The 19,671-nt window shown below is 42.7% G+C and overlaps 1 protein-coding gene across 2 annotated transcripts in view; it reads right to left on the bottom strand.

Moving 5' to 3' along the window:
* Positions 1–4,354: 4,354 nt before the first annotated feature.
* EXD1 (exonuclease 3'-5' domain containing 1) overlaps positions 4,355–19,671 on the bottom strand; it is a 41,134-nt gene continuing 25,817 nt past the window's right edge. For both annotated transcript variants that reach the window (XM_032251265.1, XM_032251264.1), the window contains exons 6-11: positions 18,883–18,969; positions 12,587–12,691; positions 12,429–12,509; positions 9,482–9,625; positions 8,309–8,500; positions 4,355–5,530 (exon numbers count right to left, since the gene is read on the bottom strand). In XM_032251265.1, coding sequence (XP_032107156.1) covers positions 4,868–5,530; positions 8,309–8,500; positions 9,482–9,625; positions 12,429–12,509; positions 12,587–12,691; positions 18,883–18,969 — 1,272 coding nt within the window. In that variant the 3' untranslated portion in view covers positions 4,355–4,867. The remainder of the gene's footprint in view (positions 5,531–8,308; positions 8,501–9,481; positions 9,626–12,428; positions 12,510–12,586; positions 12,692–18,882; positions 18,970–19,671) is intronic.

Genomic DNA, 19,671 nt, shown 5'->3' with positions numbered 1-19,671 from the left:
CTCCGCCTCCTGGGTTCAGGCAATTCTCCTGCCTCAGCCTCCTGAGTAGCTGGGATTACAGGCACGCGCCACCATGCCCAGCTAATTTTTTGTATTTTTAGTAGAGACGGAGTTTCACCATGTTGACCAGGATGGTCTTGATCTCTTGACCTCGTGATCCACCCGCCTCGGCCTCCCAAAGTGCTGGGATTACAGGCTTGAGCCACCGCGCCCGGCGCCATACTATATCTTCTTAGAAACATTATGCAGTCATTAAAATTATTTAGTTTGTAAAACAGCACAGGAAAGCATGCATAGGGCAGGAAAAATACACATGCATGATTACAGCTTTGTTGTGGGAAGAAAGTCGTAAGCATAGAGTCTGGAATTAACAAAAATGTCACCTGCTTTTTCCATTAGGTTAGAGAAATAAGGGTATTTTTCTCTATTTTCCTATTTTTTCAAATTATATATTTTGTTTATTTTTTAGACGCAGGATCTTGTTCTGTTGCCCAGGTTGGATTGCAGTGGTGTGATCCTAGCTCACCAGGCTCAAGCAATCTTCCTACCTTGGCCTCCTAAAGAGCTAGGATTCTAAGTGTGAACCACCATGCCCAGCCATTTTCCAAATTATATTTAATATCATGTTAATTTTAACAAAGGCGACAAAGCAAGACTCCATCAAAAAAACAAAACAAACAAACAAACAAAAACAGGCAGGGCTCCGTGGCTCACACCTGTAATCCCAGCACTTTGGAAGGCCAAGGCGGGCAGATCACCAGAGGTTGGGAGTTTGTGACTAGTGTAAGCAATACGGAGAAACCCCATCTCTACTAAAAATGCAGAATTATCCAGGCATGGTGGTGCATGCCTGTAATCCCAGCTACTCGGGAGGTTGAGGCAGAATTACTTGAACTGGGGAGGCAGAGGTTGCAGTGAGTTGAGACCGTGCCATTGGACTCCAGCCTGGGCAATAACAGGCTGTCTCAAACTCTGTCTCAAAAAAAAAAAAAAAAAAGAAACAATAAAATAAGTATCTAATACATCCTGCCAGGCTTGGTGGCTCACGCCTGATAACCCCAGCACTTTGAGAGGCCAAGGCAGGTGGATCACCTGAGGTCAGGAGTTTGAGACCAGCCTGGCCAACATGATGAAACCCGGTCTCTACTAAAAATACAAAAATTAGCTGGGCCTGGTGGTGTGGGCCTATAGCCCCAGCTACTTGGGAGGCTGAAGTGGGAGGATCACTTGAGCCTGGGAGATGGAGGTTGCAGTCAACTGAGATTGTGCTACTGCACTTTAGCCTGGATGACAGAGACCCTGTCTTAAAAAAAAAAAATTAAAAATAAAATAACTAATGAAAATGGTGGCAGTTAGGATTTAAAATTAAAAATATATAACACACTAGAAAAATACATAATATCAAATGATGAAATATCGAAACAGAAAAATATACATCAAAAGCACAAAAATTTTATTTCCAGTGTAATTGTAATTATGTTTCAAGTGTGTGTGTGTATGGTGGGGGAGATAGAGAAAAGAAAGAAAAGTATCAAAATGCCAGGAAGGATTATATAAAGTAGGGCTGTGGTGGTTTTTTAAATCTTATTTTCTAAATGTTTTGTAAGTTATTTTTATTTATTTTTTATTTTACACATTGAATTTCTGCTGATGTATTACTTTTAAAATAAGTACCTTTTTGACATATCACCTGGCTGACTCATAGTGAGTCAACTGCACCCAGGCACACTGGTTTACCGCAGGCCTCATCTCAGCTCACTGCTGGGACATGCCTTGTCTCAAAATGATAAGATGCGTTTAGGGAATTAAAGTTCTATTGTGTCATAATTTATCAAGCCCATAGACAGATAGGGGCAAAGCTGCTCCAGTGACTTTTCGTACTATAGTTGAAAGAATGCTGAATGGAACAAGAAGCCCAGAAACACTGGTTCCATGTTCAGTACTGCATTTTTGTCCAGAGTGGTCATTTAACCTTCTTTCCTTATTCCAATACTAAAAGGGTCAGATAACTTGTGAATTTCTAATTATGTTATGTATAGAAACGTCAGCTGAGTAGAGGAGATATAGAAAGTTAGTGGTAGACTACAGCAAGACTCCAAGAGTTTGGGAAACAAGGAAGCATGGTTTATGACCTCTCATACTAGGAAAATGCAAAGTAAAGAACTCAACAATGGGTTGAGATAAAAGTGCAGGATTTCTCAAAATTTAGACAAGAAATCTGGGTAATAGCATACAGCACTAGCAACAGGTTTGAGTAACAGGAATTTTCTTTTTTTTTTTTTTTTTTTTTTTAGACGGAGTTTCGCTCTTGTTTCCCAGGCTGGAGTGCAATGGCGCCATCTCGGCTCACCGCAACCTCCGCCTCCTGGGTTCAGGCAATTCTCCTGCCTCAGCCTCCTGAGTAGCTGGGATTACAGGCACGCACCACCATGCCCAGCTAATTTTTTGTAGTTTTAGTAGAGATGGGGTTTCACCATGTTGACCAGGATGGTCTCGATCTCTTGACCTTGTGATCCACCCGCCTCGGCCTCCCAAAGTGCTGGGATTACAGGCGTGAGCCACCGCACCCGGCCTAACAGGAATTTTTTAAACTCTATCTAGCAAAAAACAGAAATTTGTGGTAGGGTGTAACCACACACACAGAATTTAGGTAGGCACTCCAGGCTAGAATGAAGATGTAGAGAAAAATGCTGTTTCAGGTATAGATGAGTGTTTCACTTGAGAGAATACCGAAGCCCAAAAGGCTCATGTAGTTTGGGGAGTCAGTACTTCTCAAACGCACTATCCAGTAGAACTTCTTTTTTGAGACGTTGTCTCACTGTGTTGCCCAGGCTGGAGTGTAACAGTGAGAACTCAGCTCACTGCAGTCCCCACTTCCCGGGTTCAAGAGATTCTCCTGCCTCGGCCTCTCATACAGCTGGCACCCAGCTAACTTTTGTATTTTTGGTAGACAGGGGGTTTCACCATGTTGGCTGAGCTGGTCTCAAAGTCCAGACCTCAACTGATGTGCCTGCCTTGGCCTCCCAAAGTGCTGGGATTACAGGCATGAGCCACTGTGTCTGGCCTTTTTTTTTTTTTGCAACAGAGTCTCACTCTGTGGCCCAGGCTGGATTGCAGTGGTGCAATATCTGCTCATTGCAACCTCTACCTCCTGGATTCAAGTGATTCTCCTGCCTCAGCCTCCCAAGTAGCTAGGATTACAGGCACATGCCACTGTACCTGGCTCAGTTTTTTGTATTTTTAGCAGAGACAGGGTTACATCACGCTGGCTAGGCTGGTCTCAGACTGCTGACCTCAAATCATCCAGCTGCCTCGGCCTCCCAAGTGCTGGGATTACAGGGGAGAGCCACCAGGCCCGGACAAGCCTGCCTTAAACTTAACCCCAGATTAGATCTGGGCTCTGGAGTTTGGAAAGGCATAGCAATTCTTTCAGTGGCACTCATAATAGAATCAACTAGTGCAGACAAGGATGTTCCTAATCTTAGACTGTTCCTAAGTGCAAAAATAACAGCCAAATCACACAGATTTATAAACTGGACTCTGGACCTAGAAATCCAGACATTGCTTTCTACCCTGACCCAGTTAAGAAAAGAGATTATTTTTTAGTATGCCATACAGGTTTATTGGTTATTTTACACAAAAGAATGTGAGCAATTTGCAAGCATTCAATATTTCAAAAGGCTCAATACAAGCTGCCTTCCTTTCAACCTAAGAAAGTATACTAACTCCAGGCAAATAGAATGGAGTCAGACTTAAAGTTTATATAACAGACTAAAAAGAAACCCAGGGTCCCTGCTTTGTTAGGAAAATGGACAAAACCGGCTAAAAGTAAAGGAAAAAAATTAAAAGTAAGATATTGGCTGGGCACCGTGGCTCACACCTGTAATCCCAGCACTTTGGGAGCCGGAGGAGGGTGGATCACTTGAGGTCAGGAGTTTGAGACTAGCCTGGGCAACAGGTGAAACCCCGTCTCTACTAAAAATACAAAAAATTAGCCAAGTGTGGTAGCACACACCTATAACCCCAGCTACTCAGGAGGCTGAGCCAGGAGAATAGCTTGAACCTGGGAGGCAGAGGTTGCAGTGAGCAGTGATCATGCCATTGCACTCCAGCCTTGGTGACAGAGTGAGACCCCATCAAAAAAACCAAATACTAAAGTACTGATTCCTATAACATTAACTATTTGCCTATAGACAGACAACACATTCAACATTCAAACATAAAGTTAATAAATTTTAAAAAGGAAAAAAGTGGCTACGCTGGGGACACTGCCTATGGGGTAGCCCTGCTCCACAAGGAGCAATTAAAAAAATAAATAAAAAGTTCTTCTTTAGAAAGAAAGAAAAATAAACAAGTAAGTAAATAAAAAGAAAAAAGTACTGGTAAAGTTATCAGGTACCAATTTTTAAAATGAATCATTAATAGTTTTACCAGCTCCCTTTGAAGGAATCCAAAAGCGAAGAAGTAAAACAAAATTTTAAAATGATGGTGTCTTCCTGAAACTAAGCCCAAGATTCCAATATTTTTCCTTTCTTCAAATCCTCTAAACCCTTTTCCTTTCTTCAAATCCTCTAAACCTATCCTATGAGGGTATCCTCTAAACCCTTTTATGAGAAATAACACACTCTGATCACTGCGAACATTTCCACACAATGACATAATCAGAAATTATACTTCTTCCATTATTTAACTTATTCATTCTTGTTCTCCACATACCATGAACACCAGAGTAAGCAAGAGAATATAATTTTCCCCTGTAACTGAAGCATTACTAAATGTACAACATGAGAAACTTAGGCACTGTGGAAGGCCCTGATGGCAAAGGAAATAAGCCACCCGCATGGCCTCAAGAACAAACTGCACATCTCTAAGGAAGATTTAGAGAGGCATTTATCCAGGAATGGGTCTTCTCCAAGGCTGGACAGGGAGGGAGTGCAGAAAGCACAGCATTTCTTGTAGGATAAAAGGTTTCATTTGGAGACACTCTGGTGTCCTGAGGAAGAGAAGGAGACACTGAAACAGCCTGTTTTGTGCATTTTAAATCTTCCTTGTTTTCCACCATCAATAACTGTTCTATCTTTTCTTTCAAAGATAAATTTGCCTGCAACTCATGTTTGGTTGTCATAAAGTGTTCTTTCTGAGTTATTCTCTGGTCCTCTGACCCCTTTGACTCAGGGCAAATGAGTTTGTTACTGGAATCCTCACTGGTTTCCCCTTCTTCTATGGGAGGTAGATGTTGAGGTTTTGTAGCTTGTTTATTCATAGATTCTTCTTTCAGTAAATTCATATCCCCGTGAAAGTCTTGAGATGTAAAACTTGGAGTTTTATCTATCCTAGAATTTTTGCCAAATAAGAAACCTTTGACATTCTGTTTCCTTGCTGCCTCTGTCACTAATTTCTTTGGCTGTAGCACTGTCCTTATAAGGAGTCCCTGTGCATTCACCCTATATTCTCTTGCAGCTTTCTCTCTGCGCTGCTTCTGGAAGTCCTTGAGTTGAAGCAGTTCGTCTGGCAGCTCCATACATGTAGGCTAAGAAGAGAAAGTGAACACAAGTTTACTATAACTAAACTTCTGAATATGGTACTTAAAATCACTTCTTTTGTTTTTTGAGACGGAGTCTCATTCTGTTGCCAGATTGGAGTACAGTGGTGTGATCTCAGCTTACTGCAACCTCCGACTCCCTGGTTCAAGTGATTCTCCTGCCTCAGCCTCCCGAGTAGCTGGGATTACAGGCACACTCCAGACATCCAGCTAATTTTTGTAGTTTTAGTAGAAACAGGGTTTCACTATGTTGGCCAGGATGGTCTCAATCTCCTGACCTTGTGATCCACCTGCCTCAGCCTCCCAAAGTCCTGGGATTACAGGCATGAGCCACCATGCCCAGCCTGAAATCACTTCTATTGTACCGAATGGTAATCGGTAAATGAGGGTCTATTCAAATGTGTTCATATAGCACCCTCTGGTGTCTTCAACTATAGAAGTACCATTTTTCTAGTAATTTCCATATTTTGAAAAGGCAGTGAATCCATAGGGCTGTGTGTCTGTGTGTGTATGCATGTATGTATAAAAATTATACAGGAAAAGTAAGTCTCCCAACCTGGCTTCAGTTGCCTTAGCAGGTACATCTTAGTTTCTTGTGTTATCTACCAAATATAGTCTACTCATGTATGATCATATACATATACATATTTTTTTTCATCGGATTACATTTTTATTTTCCTCCGCATTTTTATTTTGTTAACTCTTTCAGGTTTGGAGAGGTTTTTTTTATGTTTTTTTTTTTTTTTTTTTTGAGACAGGGTCTTGCTCTGTTGCCTAGGCTGGAGTGCAATGATGTGATCATGGCTCACTGTAACCTCTAACTCCTGTAACCTCTAACTTTGTGATCCTCCTGCCTCAGCCTCCTGAATAGCTGGAACCACAAGTCCATGCCACCATGCCTAATTTTTTTTTTTTTTTTTTTTTTTTTTTTTTGGTGACAGGGCCTTGCTCTGTCACATAGGCTGAAGTGCAGTGGTGTGATCATGGCTTACTGCAACCTCCACCTCTTGGGCTCAAGCAATTCTCCCACCTAAGCCTCCCCAACTCAGAGTAGCTGGAACTTCAGGTGCGTGCTACCACACCTGGCTAATTTTTAAATTTTTTGAAGAGACGGTTTCACTACACTGCCCAGGCTGGTCTTGAATTCCTGGGCTCAAGTGATCCTCCTTCCTCGGCCTCCCAAAGTGCTGAAATTATAGGCATGAACCACCACACCCAGGCTCTGATTATATTTTCCAGCTGCTCATATGGGTATCAAAAAGCTATTAATTTTTACATATGTACCAGGCCCTTTAAAAATTGCCTTTTTGTTTGTGGTAGTCTTTTTCAGTGGATTCTCTTCAGTTTTTAATTGTGTAACTGGCAAGTCATAATTCTGATTCCTTTTTTTCAATTTTCATAGCTCATATTTTATTTTCTAGTTTCAGTAATAGCTTCAAAAATGCTAAAATAGTGGTGATTATCACAATTTTTGTACATTCCTGATATTAATGTTCTCAAACAAATATACAGTCTTCTCTCTTGAGATACCTTCCATATCCATGAGTTCTGCATCCATGGATTCAACCAAGTGTGGATTGATATAGTCAGGAAAAAGGGCTGGGCCGGGTGGCTCACACCTGTAATCCCAGTGCTTTGGGAGGCTGAGGTGGGCAGATCACATGAGGTGAGGAGTTCCAGAGCAGCCTAACCAACCCCATCTCTACTAAAAATACAAAAATTAGCTGGGCACGGTAGTGCATGCTTATAATCCCAGCTACTCAGGAGGCTGAGGGAGGAGAATCACTTGAACCCAGGAGGTTGAGGTTGCAATGAGCCAAGATTGCACCACTGCACTCCAGCCTGGGTGACAGAGTAAGATTCTGTCTCAAAAAAAAAAAAAAAAAAAGGCTGAGCGTGGTGGCTTACGCCTGTAATCCCAGCACTTTGGGAGGCTGAGGCGGGTGGGTCACAAGGTCAATGGATTGAGATCATCCTGGTCAACATGGTGAATCCCGTCTCTACTAAAAATACAAAAATTAGCTGGGTGTGGTGGCATGCATCTGTAGTTCCAGCTACTCTGGCAGCTGGGGCAGGAGAATCGCTTAAACCCGGGAGGCAGAGGTTGCAGTGAGTCGATATTGCACCACTGCACTCCAGCCTGGCAACAGAGCAAGACTCCATCAAAGAAAGAAGAGGGGAGGGGAAATGTGGGAAGGGGAGGGGAGGGGAAGGGTATTAGGCTAGGCGCGGTGGCTCATGCCTATAATGCCAGCACTTTGGGAGGCCAAGGCAGGCAGATCACCTGAGGTTGGGAGTTCGAGACCAGCTCGGCCAACATCGTGCAATCCGATCTCTACCCAAAATACAAAAATTAGTTGGGTGTGGTGGCACATGCCTGTAATCCCAGCTACTCAGGAGGCTGAAGCAGGAGAACTGCTGGAACCCCAGAGGCAGAGGTTGCAGTGAGCTAAGATCATGCCATTGCACTCCAGCCTTAGTGACAGAGTGAGACTTCATTTCAAAAAAATAAAATAGAATACATAAATACAGAAATATTAAACTTACCCATTCTTAGACAGAAATATTTCTTGGAAACCTAACTTAATATTATGAAAAGGTGTTCAAGAGGATGGATCATGCCCAAGCTGTTGCCCTTTTAAGAATGTTTATCACCAAGTTGGCCCCATTAAAATTATTGCAGCTATTAAGCAAGAGTATCACTGTGTCTGCCTTCCATGGGAAGAAGGCAGAAAGGAGGTTCTGAAGACAGAGAGCTGCAGCTACCTCGGTGCCTCCAAGACGGTCTGCAGACCCTCCACGGTATGTGTTTAGGTATCCATCCACCAGAGTGGTTAGGTCAGACATCATCTCATCTAGGAGTGCCCAGCGAAGGGGTAATAGGTAGGTAGCTTCTAGGGCCAAAATTTTCAGTAAAGAGGGTGAAACAGGTCGGATGAACCATACTTCTGGATTTTCCTGGAGACAATAAAACAATTTCCTCTGAATAGTAAGCAAGGCATTAAAGAAAATAACTGTTTAAGACACTTAATTTAAGACACTATCATTTTCTTCTATTATTACCTTCTACTTTCACACTATCGATAGCCTTTGAGCATACACACACTTGCACACATACTCCTACATTAACAGTGTGTGTGTAAAACAGAGAAAGAGAAGGGTAGAGGAAGAGGCAGGTTGGTCAATCAAGACTTCTCAAAGCTAGAGGCAGCAAACTTGATTATGTGAGCAGAATTGTAACCAATATATTTATGACCTAAGTTAGCATGCAAGGATTATCAGGAGCTAAAGAAAATTCACCTTACTTTGGGATAAATAACTAGGGTGATTTGGTCCCATTGACGTGATCGAAACTCCCACAAAAGCTCCCCCTTGACCCAGCTAGAAAATTTATTCAAGAATGCTTTTTATTTATTTTTATTTTTTGAGACGGAGTCTCTGTCTGTTGCCAAGGCTGGAGTGAAGTGTGCAGCGGTGCCATCTTGGCTCACCTCAACCTCTACCACTCCAGCCCCAACCCTAGGTTCAAGTGATTTTCTTGCCTCAGCCTCCTGAGTAGCTGAGATTATAGACACCCGCCACCATGCCCAGCTAATTTCTATGTATTTAGTAGAAACAAGATTTTACCATGTTGGTCATGCTGGTCTTGAACTCCTGACCTCAGGTGATTTACCCGCCATGGCCTCCCAACGCGGTGGGATTACAGGCGTGAGCCACCACGGCTGGCCTAAGAATGCTAAGCTAGCCAACAAACCTGGATCTTGGCTTTTATCCGCTTGAGACCAGATATAAACTGTTCCCATTTGGCACAGTTAAGATTTTGGCAATGTTCCTATGATTACATGGCAGCTGTCGTTTTTCTATGTAACAGGCTGATAATACTGCTCAGAAAACACTTAAAAAAAGATAATGTCATACAGGACATCCTTTAACACTCACCTGAATCAGTTTTTGTCTCTCTTCTAGAAAGGAGAGATATTTAGGGGCTACTTTAAGGTGTTTGATTAAACTCTCCTGCAAAGTAGTGATGCAGTTTGGAAGATAGCCACCCGTTTCCATGGAAAACTGAAGGACATCTGCTACCTGTGGTATTTTAAAAAGACAAACAGATCAGTTGAATATATACAGAGAGCTATCTCATGGCAGAAATATATTTAGAGAAATGTCTAACTACCATTTTCCCCAAGGATCCACATGACAGACTATGTCATCATGAAATTTAAAGTTGTTCGGTCAACTTATTCTGAAAAAATGGGCAAAAAAAGCTTTTTTTTTTTTTTTTTTGAGGTGGAGTCTTGCTCTGTCACCCAGGCTGGAGTGCACTGTGCAGTGGCACAATCTCAGCTGACTAAAACCTCCACCTCCCAAGCTCAAGCGATTGTTCTGCCTCAGCCTCCCCAGTAGCTGGGATTATAGGTGCACACTACCACACCTGACTAATTTCAACTTATTTATTTATTTATTTATTTATTTATTTATTTATTTATTTATATTAGAGACGGAGTCTCGCTCTTATTGCCCAGGCTGGAGTGCAATCGCGCAATCTCAGCTCATCGCAACCTCTGCCTCCCGGGTTCAAGTGATTCTCCTGCCTCAGTCTCCCAAGTAGCTGGGATTACAGACGCCTGCTACCACACCCAGCTCAACTTTTTTTTAGAGACAGGGTCCTGGTATGTTGTCCAGGCTGGAGTGCAGTGGCTATTCACAGGCAAGATTCCACTACTAATGAGCATGGGGGTTCTGACCTGGTCCATTTCTGACCTGGGCTCATTCACCTTCACTTAGGCAACCTGGTGCTTCTTCCTGCTCCTAGGAGGCCACCACATTGATGCCAGTCTCAGTATGGACACCCAATTAGCACAGTGCCCTACAGTCCCAAACTCCTTAGCTCAAGCAATTGTCCCACCTCAGCCTTCACAGTAACTGTGACTACAGGCACAAACCATCATAGCCAGCAATCCAAATTTACTGTGTCCTTATCTACTTTTTTCCCCACCTCCCGCTACCAAGATGGAGTCTTGCTCTATCACTCAGAGCTGGAGTGCAATGGTGCAATCTCGGCTCGCTGCAACCTCCACCTCTGGGGTTCAAACTATTCTCCTGTCTCAGCCTCCTGAGTAGCTGAGATTATAGGCACGCGCCACCACGCCTAATTTTTTTATTTTTATTAGAGATGGGGTTTCACCATGTTGGCCAGGATGGTTTCAATCTCTTGACTTTGTGATCTGCCCGTCTCGGCCTCCCAAAGTACTGGAATTACAGGCGTGAGCCACTGCACCCGGCCAACAAGTGTTGTTTTTTTCCTAGTCTTTCTAAGGTTCAATTCAGGTAAACAAGTGCTTTTTCAAGAGCAGGGCTCAGGGATATTTTACTATAGTCAGAGGAGAAGGTGATGTGATGATGGAAGCAGAGATTACAGTGATGCACTCTGAAAACGGAGGAAGGGGCTACAAGCCAAGGAATACAGCTGGTTGCTAAAAGCTGAAAAAGGCAAGGAAACTCTCTCTTCAGAGCCTCTAGAAGAAACCAGCTGTGCAGAACACCTTGACTTTACCCTAGTGAAAATGATTCAAGACTTCTGACCCCTAAAACAATAAAGTAATAAATTTACACTGTTTTAGGCCACTAAATTTGTGGTGATTTGTTACAGCAGCAGTAAGAAACTAAAATTTTGTTACAGAAAAACAAATTGGTGAAATTTCTGCTTCTTGGACTATGTAAATCTGAAAAGAAAAACATGAACAGGTATGCCAAAGTCTTCATTAGACAATATGTATAAGATCTAATCAAGAAGCCTAAAGGCCTCAAGGAAACAAGCAGCAATTATCTTAGAGTTTAGAGTAAACATAAAAGCAATCTCTACTTAGGGAAACATCCTGAAAGAAGGCAGAAAGGAACATGTAAGTTAGAAATGGCAGCAAATTCATTGTGGATAGATACATAAACAGAAAAAGTGTACCAAATATAGTAACATAAAATTGAATGGGGATTGCTGCTCAAAAATAATTGGCCAACTCATTAGTTCAATTTCTCTCCAAAGGCTCTAGGCTTCTGCAGTCAAGATTTCCCTTTCAGTCATAAACCTAAAAGACTAGAAGTACCTAAAGAAAACATAATGAAAACTAGTGGTTTTAGTGCTCTCACAGCCAAACCAGAAAACTAGATCAGCTCTAAGAGATAGTAGAGGTTCATCCTTTACTTGGGTGGCTGAGGCAGGAGGATGGCTTGAGCGTAAGAGTTTGAGACAAGCTTGGGCAACATAGTAAGACCCTGCTTCTAAATGATAATAATAATAACAAAACCATAATGGTTAGTAGAATCTAGGGAATTTTTATTTCTCTAAGGTCCCTTAGATGACAGACAAATTATATTGCTTCAGGCTTTTTTGGGCCCAAATAGATTTGGGGGGCATACGCAGGACAACCTGTACTCCTGAGTTAGATGTCAGTCTGCCATAATTGTTATGTATGTGGTAAAGGCAGGCATTTGATTGTTCTCTCACACTACATCTCCCACGTCAGGCTTCTGAATGATCCCTAAATTGCTCAAGATTCACAGTGCTGTGGACTATGGATCTTGCTTCTTATTTAACAAATTCTGGAGCAAAATGAGGAAAACATCTTTCTAAATAATTTTAAGTAACTTCTCTGCAGAGCTTTTAGAGTACACCAAATCTTCTCACATATTGTACAAACATTTTACATGAGAAGTGAGCAGAAAAGGGGCACCAAAAAAAAAAAATTAAAAAGACTTTCACTTATCAGATGACCAGATGAGCCATTTTAATGTTCCAATTTTAGTATATGTGCTGCCAAAGCGAGCAGGAGCCCTTTTATCAACAGGAGCTGTGTATATTGGTTTGAATCCAGTGCTTCCCTTCATGTACCTGTGTGTCAAAGACATTATTCAGCAAAATTCCATACTGATGAGAGAGGCAATCAGAAAGCCAACGACAATCATGGATAACCTAAGGAATCAGAAGGGAAGAGTTATTAGAACCAGGCTGCTAATCATAATAGCGCAGGAATTGGTTTACACACTTACCTTCAAAATTCTCTTGTCTTCTAATATCATCTGAAGTCCATTGTTGAAAGCTCGACTTCCCAGAAGGAAAATGTCAAATAAATAAACTCGGCAATTTGTGGCCACCTACAATAGACCATTCAGACACACACATCATAGGATAAAGAAGAACTAAGGAAGGGAAATCTGAGGATGAAAAGTAAAAGACATGTTTAAAATATCTAACATCTTCACTTCATCTATCTATTTATTTATTTAGAGACAGAGTTTCACTCTATCTCCCAGGCTGGAGTGCAGTGGCCCAATCTCATCTCACTGCAGCTTCCATCTCCTGGGTTCCAGCAATTCTACTGTCTCAGTCTCTCTAGTAGCTGGGATTATAGTCATCTGCCACCATGCCCAGCTAATTTTTGTATTTTTAGTAGAGACAGGGTTTCACCATGTTGGCGAGGCTGGTCTTAAACTCCTGACCTCTTTGGCCTTGCAAATGTTGAGATTACAGGCATGAGCCACCACACCCAGCCAATTTTTTTTTTTTTTTTTTAATTTTTAATACAGACAAGGTCTTGCTACATTGCCCAGGCTGGTCTCAAACTCCTCAGCTGAAGCAATCCTCCTTCCTTGGCCTCCCAAAGTGCTGGGATTACAGATGTGAGCAACCGCACCTGGCCTAGAGTAATGTTTTTAGGGTATATATATATATATATATATATATATGTAGACAGAGAGAGAGAGAGAGAGAGGATGATGATGAAGGCTTGCTCTTTCACCCAGGCTGGAATGCAATGGCACAAGCCTGACTCACTACTGCCTCCACCGCATGGGTTCAAGCAACTCTCCCATCTCAGGTTCCCAAGTAGCTGGGATTACAGGCATGTGCCACCACACCCAGCCAATTTTTGTATTTTTAGTAGAGATGTAGTTTCACCATGTTGACCAGGCTGGTCTTGAATGTCTGACCTCATGATCCGTCTTCCTTGGCCTCCCAAAGTGCTATGTATCATGAAAGTTCTGAGAATGGGTGCTAGGTATGTCTGGCAATTGTAGTTATAACATAGTTCAGCTCTTGAAATGACAGAAATGGTATCAGACTGTCACATGCCTAGCTTTCTTGATTCATTTGGATGTTGTGTTTTAAATTAATTTTTTTTGTTTGTTTGTTTTTTGTACAGACAGGGGTCTTGCTTGGTGCCCCAGCTAGACTTGAACTCCTGGCCTCAAGTGATCCTCCCACCTCAGCCTCCAAAGTCATGAGATATAGACATGAGCCACCATGTCTGGCATCTGGATTTTTTTTTGTCTTTCCTGTCTTAGTAGATCATCCAGCTATGCTGCTTTTGTGATTTTTGTGATCAGAAACAATGTTGGCTGGGCACAGTGGCTCAGGCCTGTAATCCCAGCACTTTGGGAGACCAAGGCGGGCAGATCACCTGAGGTCAGGAGTTTGAGACCAGCCTGGCCAGTGAAACCCTGTCTCTAATGAAAGTACAAAAAATAGCCAGGCATGCTGATGGGCTTATGTAGTCCTAGCTACTTGGGAGGCTGAGGCAGGAGAATTGCTTGAACCCAGGAGATGGAGGTTGCAGTGAGCCGAGGTCTTGCCACTGTACTCTAGCCTGGGCAACAGAGTGAGACTCTGTTTCAAAAAAAAAAAAAAAAAAAGAAAGAAAGAAAAGAAAAGAAACAAACAACCTAGAATTCTTACAATTATATAAAATTGATCCGTAAGCAGCACTGAATATTTGACATTTTACCATTTGTGTCAGTGTATTTGTTGCCTGTTTTGAATTGCTAGAGGGCAGGGATCTTCTCTTATGAATAATTTTATGTAATACCTAACACAATCATGCATATTAAGGAACTCAGAGAAATGGCATTTTCAGTTGATAACAATGAGATACTGTTGATTCACCTTAAACTGGTGCTTTCCTGAAGTATTAGACTTAGAGATATAGGGAAAAAAAACTAAAAGTGCTCTTTTTTCCTATACTCTCTACTTAACACAGAACATTCTGGCCAGGTGCAGTGGCTTACGCCTGTAATCGTACCCCTTTGCGAGGCCAAGGTGGGCAGATCACCTGAGGTTAGGAGCTCGAGACCAGCCTGGCCAACATGGTGAAACCCTACTTCTACTAAAAATACAAAAATTAGCTGGATTTGGTGGCAGGCACCTGTAACCCCAACTACTTGGGAGGCTGAGGCAGGAGAATTGAAACTGGGAGGTGAAGGTTGCAGTGAGCCGAGATCATGCCACTGCACTCCAGCCTGGGCAACAGAGTGAGGCTCCATCTCAGAAAAAAAAAAAAAAAAAAAAAAAGAACTTTCTGTCACCCTAGATGTGTGTGGGTTGTTTCCTCATACATGAAGCAGGCAATTCTGCTGCTACTCTCCAGCATACACCAGCTTAGTGTCCTCTAATTCAATTCTGATGCTGTTTACCTGGAAATAGTGCTAGACCCCACAGGTTGAGGGCTCAGTTCCACAAGAGGGCAGTCTTGTGGGACTGAGGCCTCAAGCTGAATATTATGAAAGATACAAAAGATACAGATAACTGTATCTTTATTACAAAAGATACAGATAAACTGTCAGATTGAAGAGATACATAGGGCAAGGAATGGGGGGGAGTCCGCCACCCCCCAGGAACCTCCCCCTGCTCAGCTATCTGGAAGCCCTATGAATTTTTTTTTTGAGATGGAGTCTCACTCTGTAGCCCAGGTTGGAGTGCAGTGGTGTGATCTTGGCTCATGCAACCTCCGCCTCCTGGATTCAAGCGATTCTTCTGCCTCAGCCTCCCGAGTAGCTGTGACTACAGTTGTGTGGCACCATGCCCGGCTATTTTTTTATATTTTTGGTAGAGACAGAATTTCTCCATATTGGCCACGCTGGTCTGGAACTCCTGACCTTGTGATCCACCTGCCTCAGCCTCCCAAAGTACTGGGATTACAGGCATGAAGCACTGTGCCTGGCCAGGCCTTTTCTTAGTGTCTTAAAAATTAAAAAAAACAAAAGGCGGGGGGCCTGACATGGTGGTGCACGCCTATAATCCCAGCACTTTGGGAGGCCAAGATGGGTGGATCCCTTGTGTCGAAGATTTCAAGACCAGGCTTGGCAACACAGGGAGACCCCATCTCCATATTAAACAAACAAACAAACAAACAAAACCTTGGTGCTCACCTCAGCATCACATATACTAAGGGAAGGAAAGAGGGAAGGAGGGAGGGAGGAGCTAATAAAATGAGATAATCACTAACTCTATGAAAAACAAGAAGTTGTTCAAGAAAGAAACAATCCTCCTTGACTCAGCCGAGTTATCATTACAGCCATAATAACATATAGACTAGACTCTGTATTTTTTTTTTTTTTTTTAGATGGAATCTTGCTCTGTTGCCCAGGCTGGAGTGCAGGGGCACAATCTTGGCTCACTGCAACCTCTGCCTCTCAGGCTGAAGCAATTCTCCTGCCTCAGTCTGCCATAAATTCTGAATTCTGTCTTGATAAAAATTTGTGACATAACTAAGTTGGAAAGACCTAGGGAAAAGCGGATGCTATAAAGGAGCAAAATCACACAAAATAGAAATTAAAAAAAAAAAATAAAGGAGCAAAATCTTTATGTATCATGATAAAACTGAATAGATAATTTGTAAAACTGAAGAATCAAGAGAAAGCAATAAGCATGTTATTAAAAACAGGAAAATATGGGCCAGGTGCGGGGGCTGATGCCTGCAATCTCAGCACTTTGGTAGGCCAAGGCGTACGGAGTACCAGCTAGGCCAGGAGGCCCCCGACCAGGTGGCGCTGACGGCAGTGAGAGGCAGACACTGACAGAACAGCAAAGTGAGTCTATCCTGGGGCCAGCAGCCCATCGAGCTGAGAGCCTCAGGGGTTGACAGCATTCTAGGCTGAAGGCCCGTAGCAGCTTCTGATCCATGTTTTTATGCTCTCTTAAACAGGTGATTCTTACTAATAAACAGGTGTTCTGTATTTACTAATAGCTCAAAAATATACCACATAGGCAGCTGTTATCCATCTACCACTAATTGCAAACTAAAAGGTATTCTCCACAAGAGAGCCACTGGGGCAGAGTAAACCTAATGTTTCTCAACAGTAAACTTAATGTTCCTCAACAGTAAACTTAGTATTTCTCAACAAAGGTGGGCATAGCATTTGAGGTTAGGAGTTTAAGGCCAGCCTGGCCAACATGGTAAAACCTGTTTCTACTAAAATTACAAAAATTAGCCAGGCATACATGCCAGTGCCTATAATCCCAGCTACTTGGGAGGCTGAAGCAGGAGTATTCCTTGAACCAGAGAGGCAGAGATTCAGTATAGTAAGCCAAGAGATCACACCACTGCACTCCAGCCTGGGCAACAGGGCTAGATCCTGTCTCAAATTTAAAAAAAAAAAAAAAGGAAGAAACAGCAAAATAGCAGAAACAACATTTCAATGTGTTAAAAGTAGCTGACTCCCCTAATGTTTGTAAAAGTGTTTTTTAAAGTGTAAGGTACTGCACAAATATAACAATCCTGTTACTCAACTCTTTGATCTGGTTGGGGAAAACATGTCCATTAATTTGCTTGTAGTCACAGAAAGGACAGCTGTAGGCAAGGTGCAGTGGCTCATGCCTATAATCCCAGCACTTTGGGAGGCTGAGGTGGGCCGATCACCTGAGGTCAGGAGTTTGAGACCAGCCTGGCCAACATGGTGAAACCTCGTCTCTACTAAAAAGACAAAAATTAGCCGGGCAGAGTAGCTCACGCCTGTAGCTACTCGGGAGGTTGAGGCACAAGAATCACTTGAACCTGGGAGGCAGAGATGGTGTCACTGTACTCTAGCCCATGCAACAGAGCGAGACTCTGTCTCAAAAAGAAAAAAGAAAAGAAAAGAAAGGACACCTGTAGCCAACTCCATGTCCCCTTTGATAACCAGAAAACCAAAGGGGACAATTTAGGAAATAAGCTAGAACTGCCCAGGCCTGTGTTACCAGGAAATCTACTGTCTTTTGTTTTGGTAGATGTAAGTTTTGGGTTGTTTTAAGTAATTTGCATTTGTGCTGCTAATTCAAACATACTCATCTGAAAGCTAAGGTTGGCTAGATGCAGTGGCTCATGCCTGTAACCCCAGCATTTTGCAGTTAGGCTGACTTGAGACCAGGAGTTTGAGACCAGCCTAGGCAACATGGGGAGATCACATCTCTGGAAAAAAAAAAAAAAAAAGTAAAGGAAGAAGGACCCAAAAGCTATCCATCCTCTAGCTATTCTTCAAGGCTAACTACAAACTTTTAGAAAATATCATCCAGGCATGGTGGCTTACACCTGTAATCTCAGCACTTTGGGAGGCAAAGGTGGGCGGATCACCTGAGGTCAGGAGTTTGAGACCAGCCTGACGAACGTAGTAAAACCCCATCTCTACTAAAAACACAAAAATGAGCCAGGTGTGGTGGTACGTGCCTGTAGTCCCAGCTACCCAGGAGGCTGAGGCAGGAGAATTGCTTGAACCCAAGAAGCAGAGGTTGCAGTGAGCCGAGATCGCACCATTACACCCCAGACTGGGTGACAGAGCAAGACTCTGTCTCAAAATAATAATAATAATAATGTTAATATAATGAAGACTCTCATCTGACATCTCCCAGGTCCAGGGAAACTAAAATGATGTGAGAAACCTACTGTGGAAAACTACCACCCTAGAAAAGAGGAGACACTCTTCATAGAACTAAGGTGATAGGACAGAGCTGGGAAAGACCTCCAGCAGAGCCTGAGACAGCACTGATGGCTGTAACAGTGAACCTATTCTTGCCACTGAGCTTTAAAAAAAAAAAAGTGAATCTATAAGGAGACAGAAGTTCTTTCCTTTTGAAAAGAATAAGTTGGGTACCAGGAGAAGGAAGACCATTCCAACAAGTTACGTAACAGTGACACTAGGGTGGCAGAAAGAAGACAATTCATAGATCTAACAGTGAGCCAGGTACAGTGACCTATCCCTGTAATCCCAGTGACTAGGGGGACTAAGGCAAGAGGATTACATGAGGCCAGGAGTTTGAGATCGGCCTGGGTAACACAGCAAGAGCCCATCTCAGAAAAACAAAGCTCGGTGTGGTGACACTTATCTGTAGTCCCAGCTACTCAGGAGGCTGAAGTGAGAGGATAGACAGCATGAGCCCAGAAGTTCAATGCTGCAGTGAACTATGATCTGCACTGTGGCCTGGGTGATAGAGTGAGACCCTATCTCTAAAATGTAATTTTCAAAAAGAAAGAAAAAAAAAAAAACTACCAGTGGCTCTATAATTACTTCAAAATAAAAAGTTTTCAGAAGTCTTTTACCTGCAGCCAGCACAGTTTCCCATGGCGACACACATTCACTCCTTCTGCTGCCACGCTCAGGACACTCTGCTTCTTGATGTGGAGCATCTGGTAAGAAAAAGAATGAAAGAGGCCGGGCGCGGTGGCTCAAGCCTGTAATCCCAGCACTTTGGGAGGCCGAGGCGGGTGGATCACGAGGTCAAGAGATCGAGACCATCCTGGTCAACATGATGAAACCCCGTCTCTACTAAAACTACAAAAAATTAGCTGGGCATGGTGGCATGTGCCTGTAATCCCAGCTACTCAGGAGGCTGAGGCAGGAGAATTGCCTGAACCCAGGAAGCGGAGGTTGCGGTGAGCCGAGATCGCGCCATTGCACTCCAGCCTGGGTAACAAGAGCGAAACCCCGTCTCAAAAAAAAAAAAAAAAAAAAAAAAAAAAAAAAAAAAAAAAGAATGAAAGAAAAACATTTCAGGGAATAAATGTTGGCATGATAACATCGTGATTGGCACAATTACAATGGCTACAGTAAACAAAGTGCATAATCTTTGTTAAACTTACAAAATTTGATTAATACAAAACAGTCTGTTTCACATATACACATATATCAGCACTCAACACTACTGATTCTCTTTTTAGTTTAGGAAAAGTGTTCCACAGCTGGAAAATAAATCTCTCATATACCAAATGACAATAAAAGTTGAAAACTCAAGACACCTTTTGTTACTACTGATGCGACAGAGAAAGAATCATAATCTGGCCGGGCGCAGTGGCTCACACCTGTAATCCCAGCACTTTGGGAGGCTGAGG

This window comes from Sapajus apella, unplaced genomic scaffold (genome assembly GCF_009761245.1).
Source record: "Sapajus apella isolate SASKATOON/1434 unplaced genomic scaffold, GSC_monkey_1.0 scaffold74, whole genome shotgun sequence".
Taxonomy (NCBI): Eukaryota; Metazoa; Chordata; class Mammalia; order Primates; family Cebidae; genus Sapajus; species Sapajus apella.
Note: the sequence above shows the minus strand (reverse complement) of the source record. Positions and strands in the feature narration are given on the sequence as shown.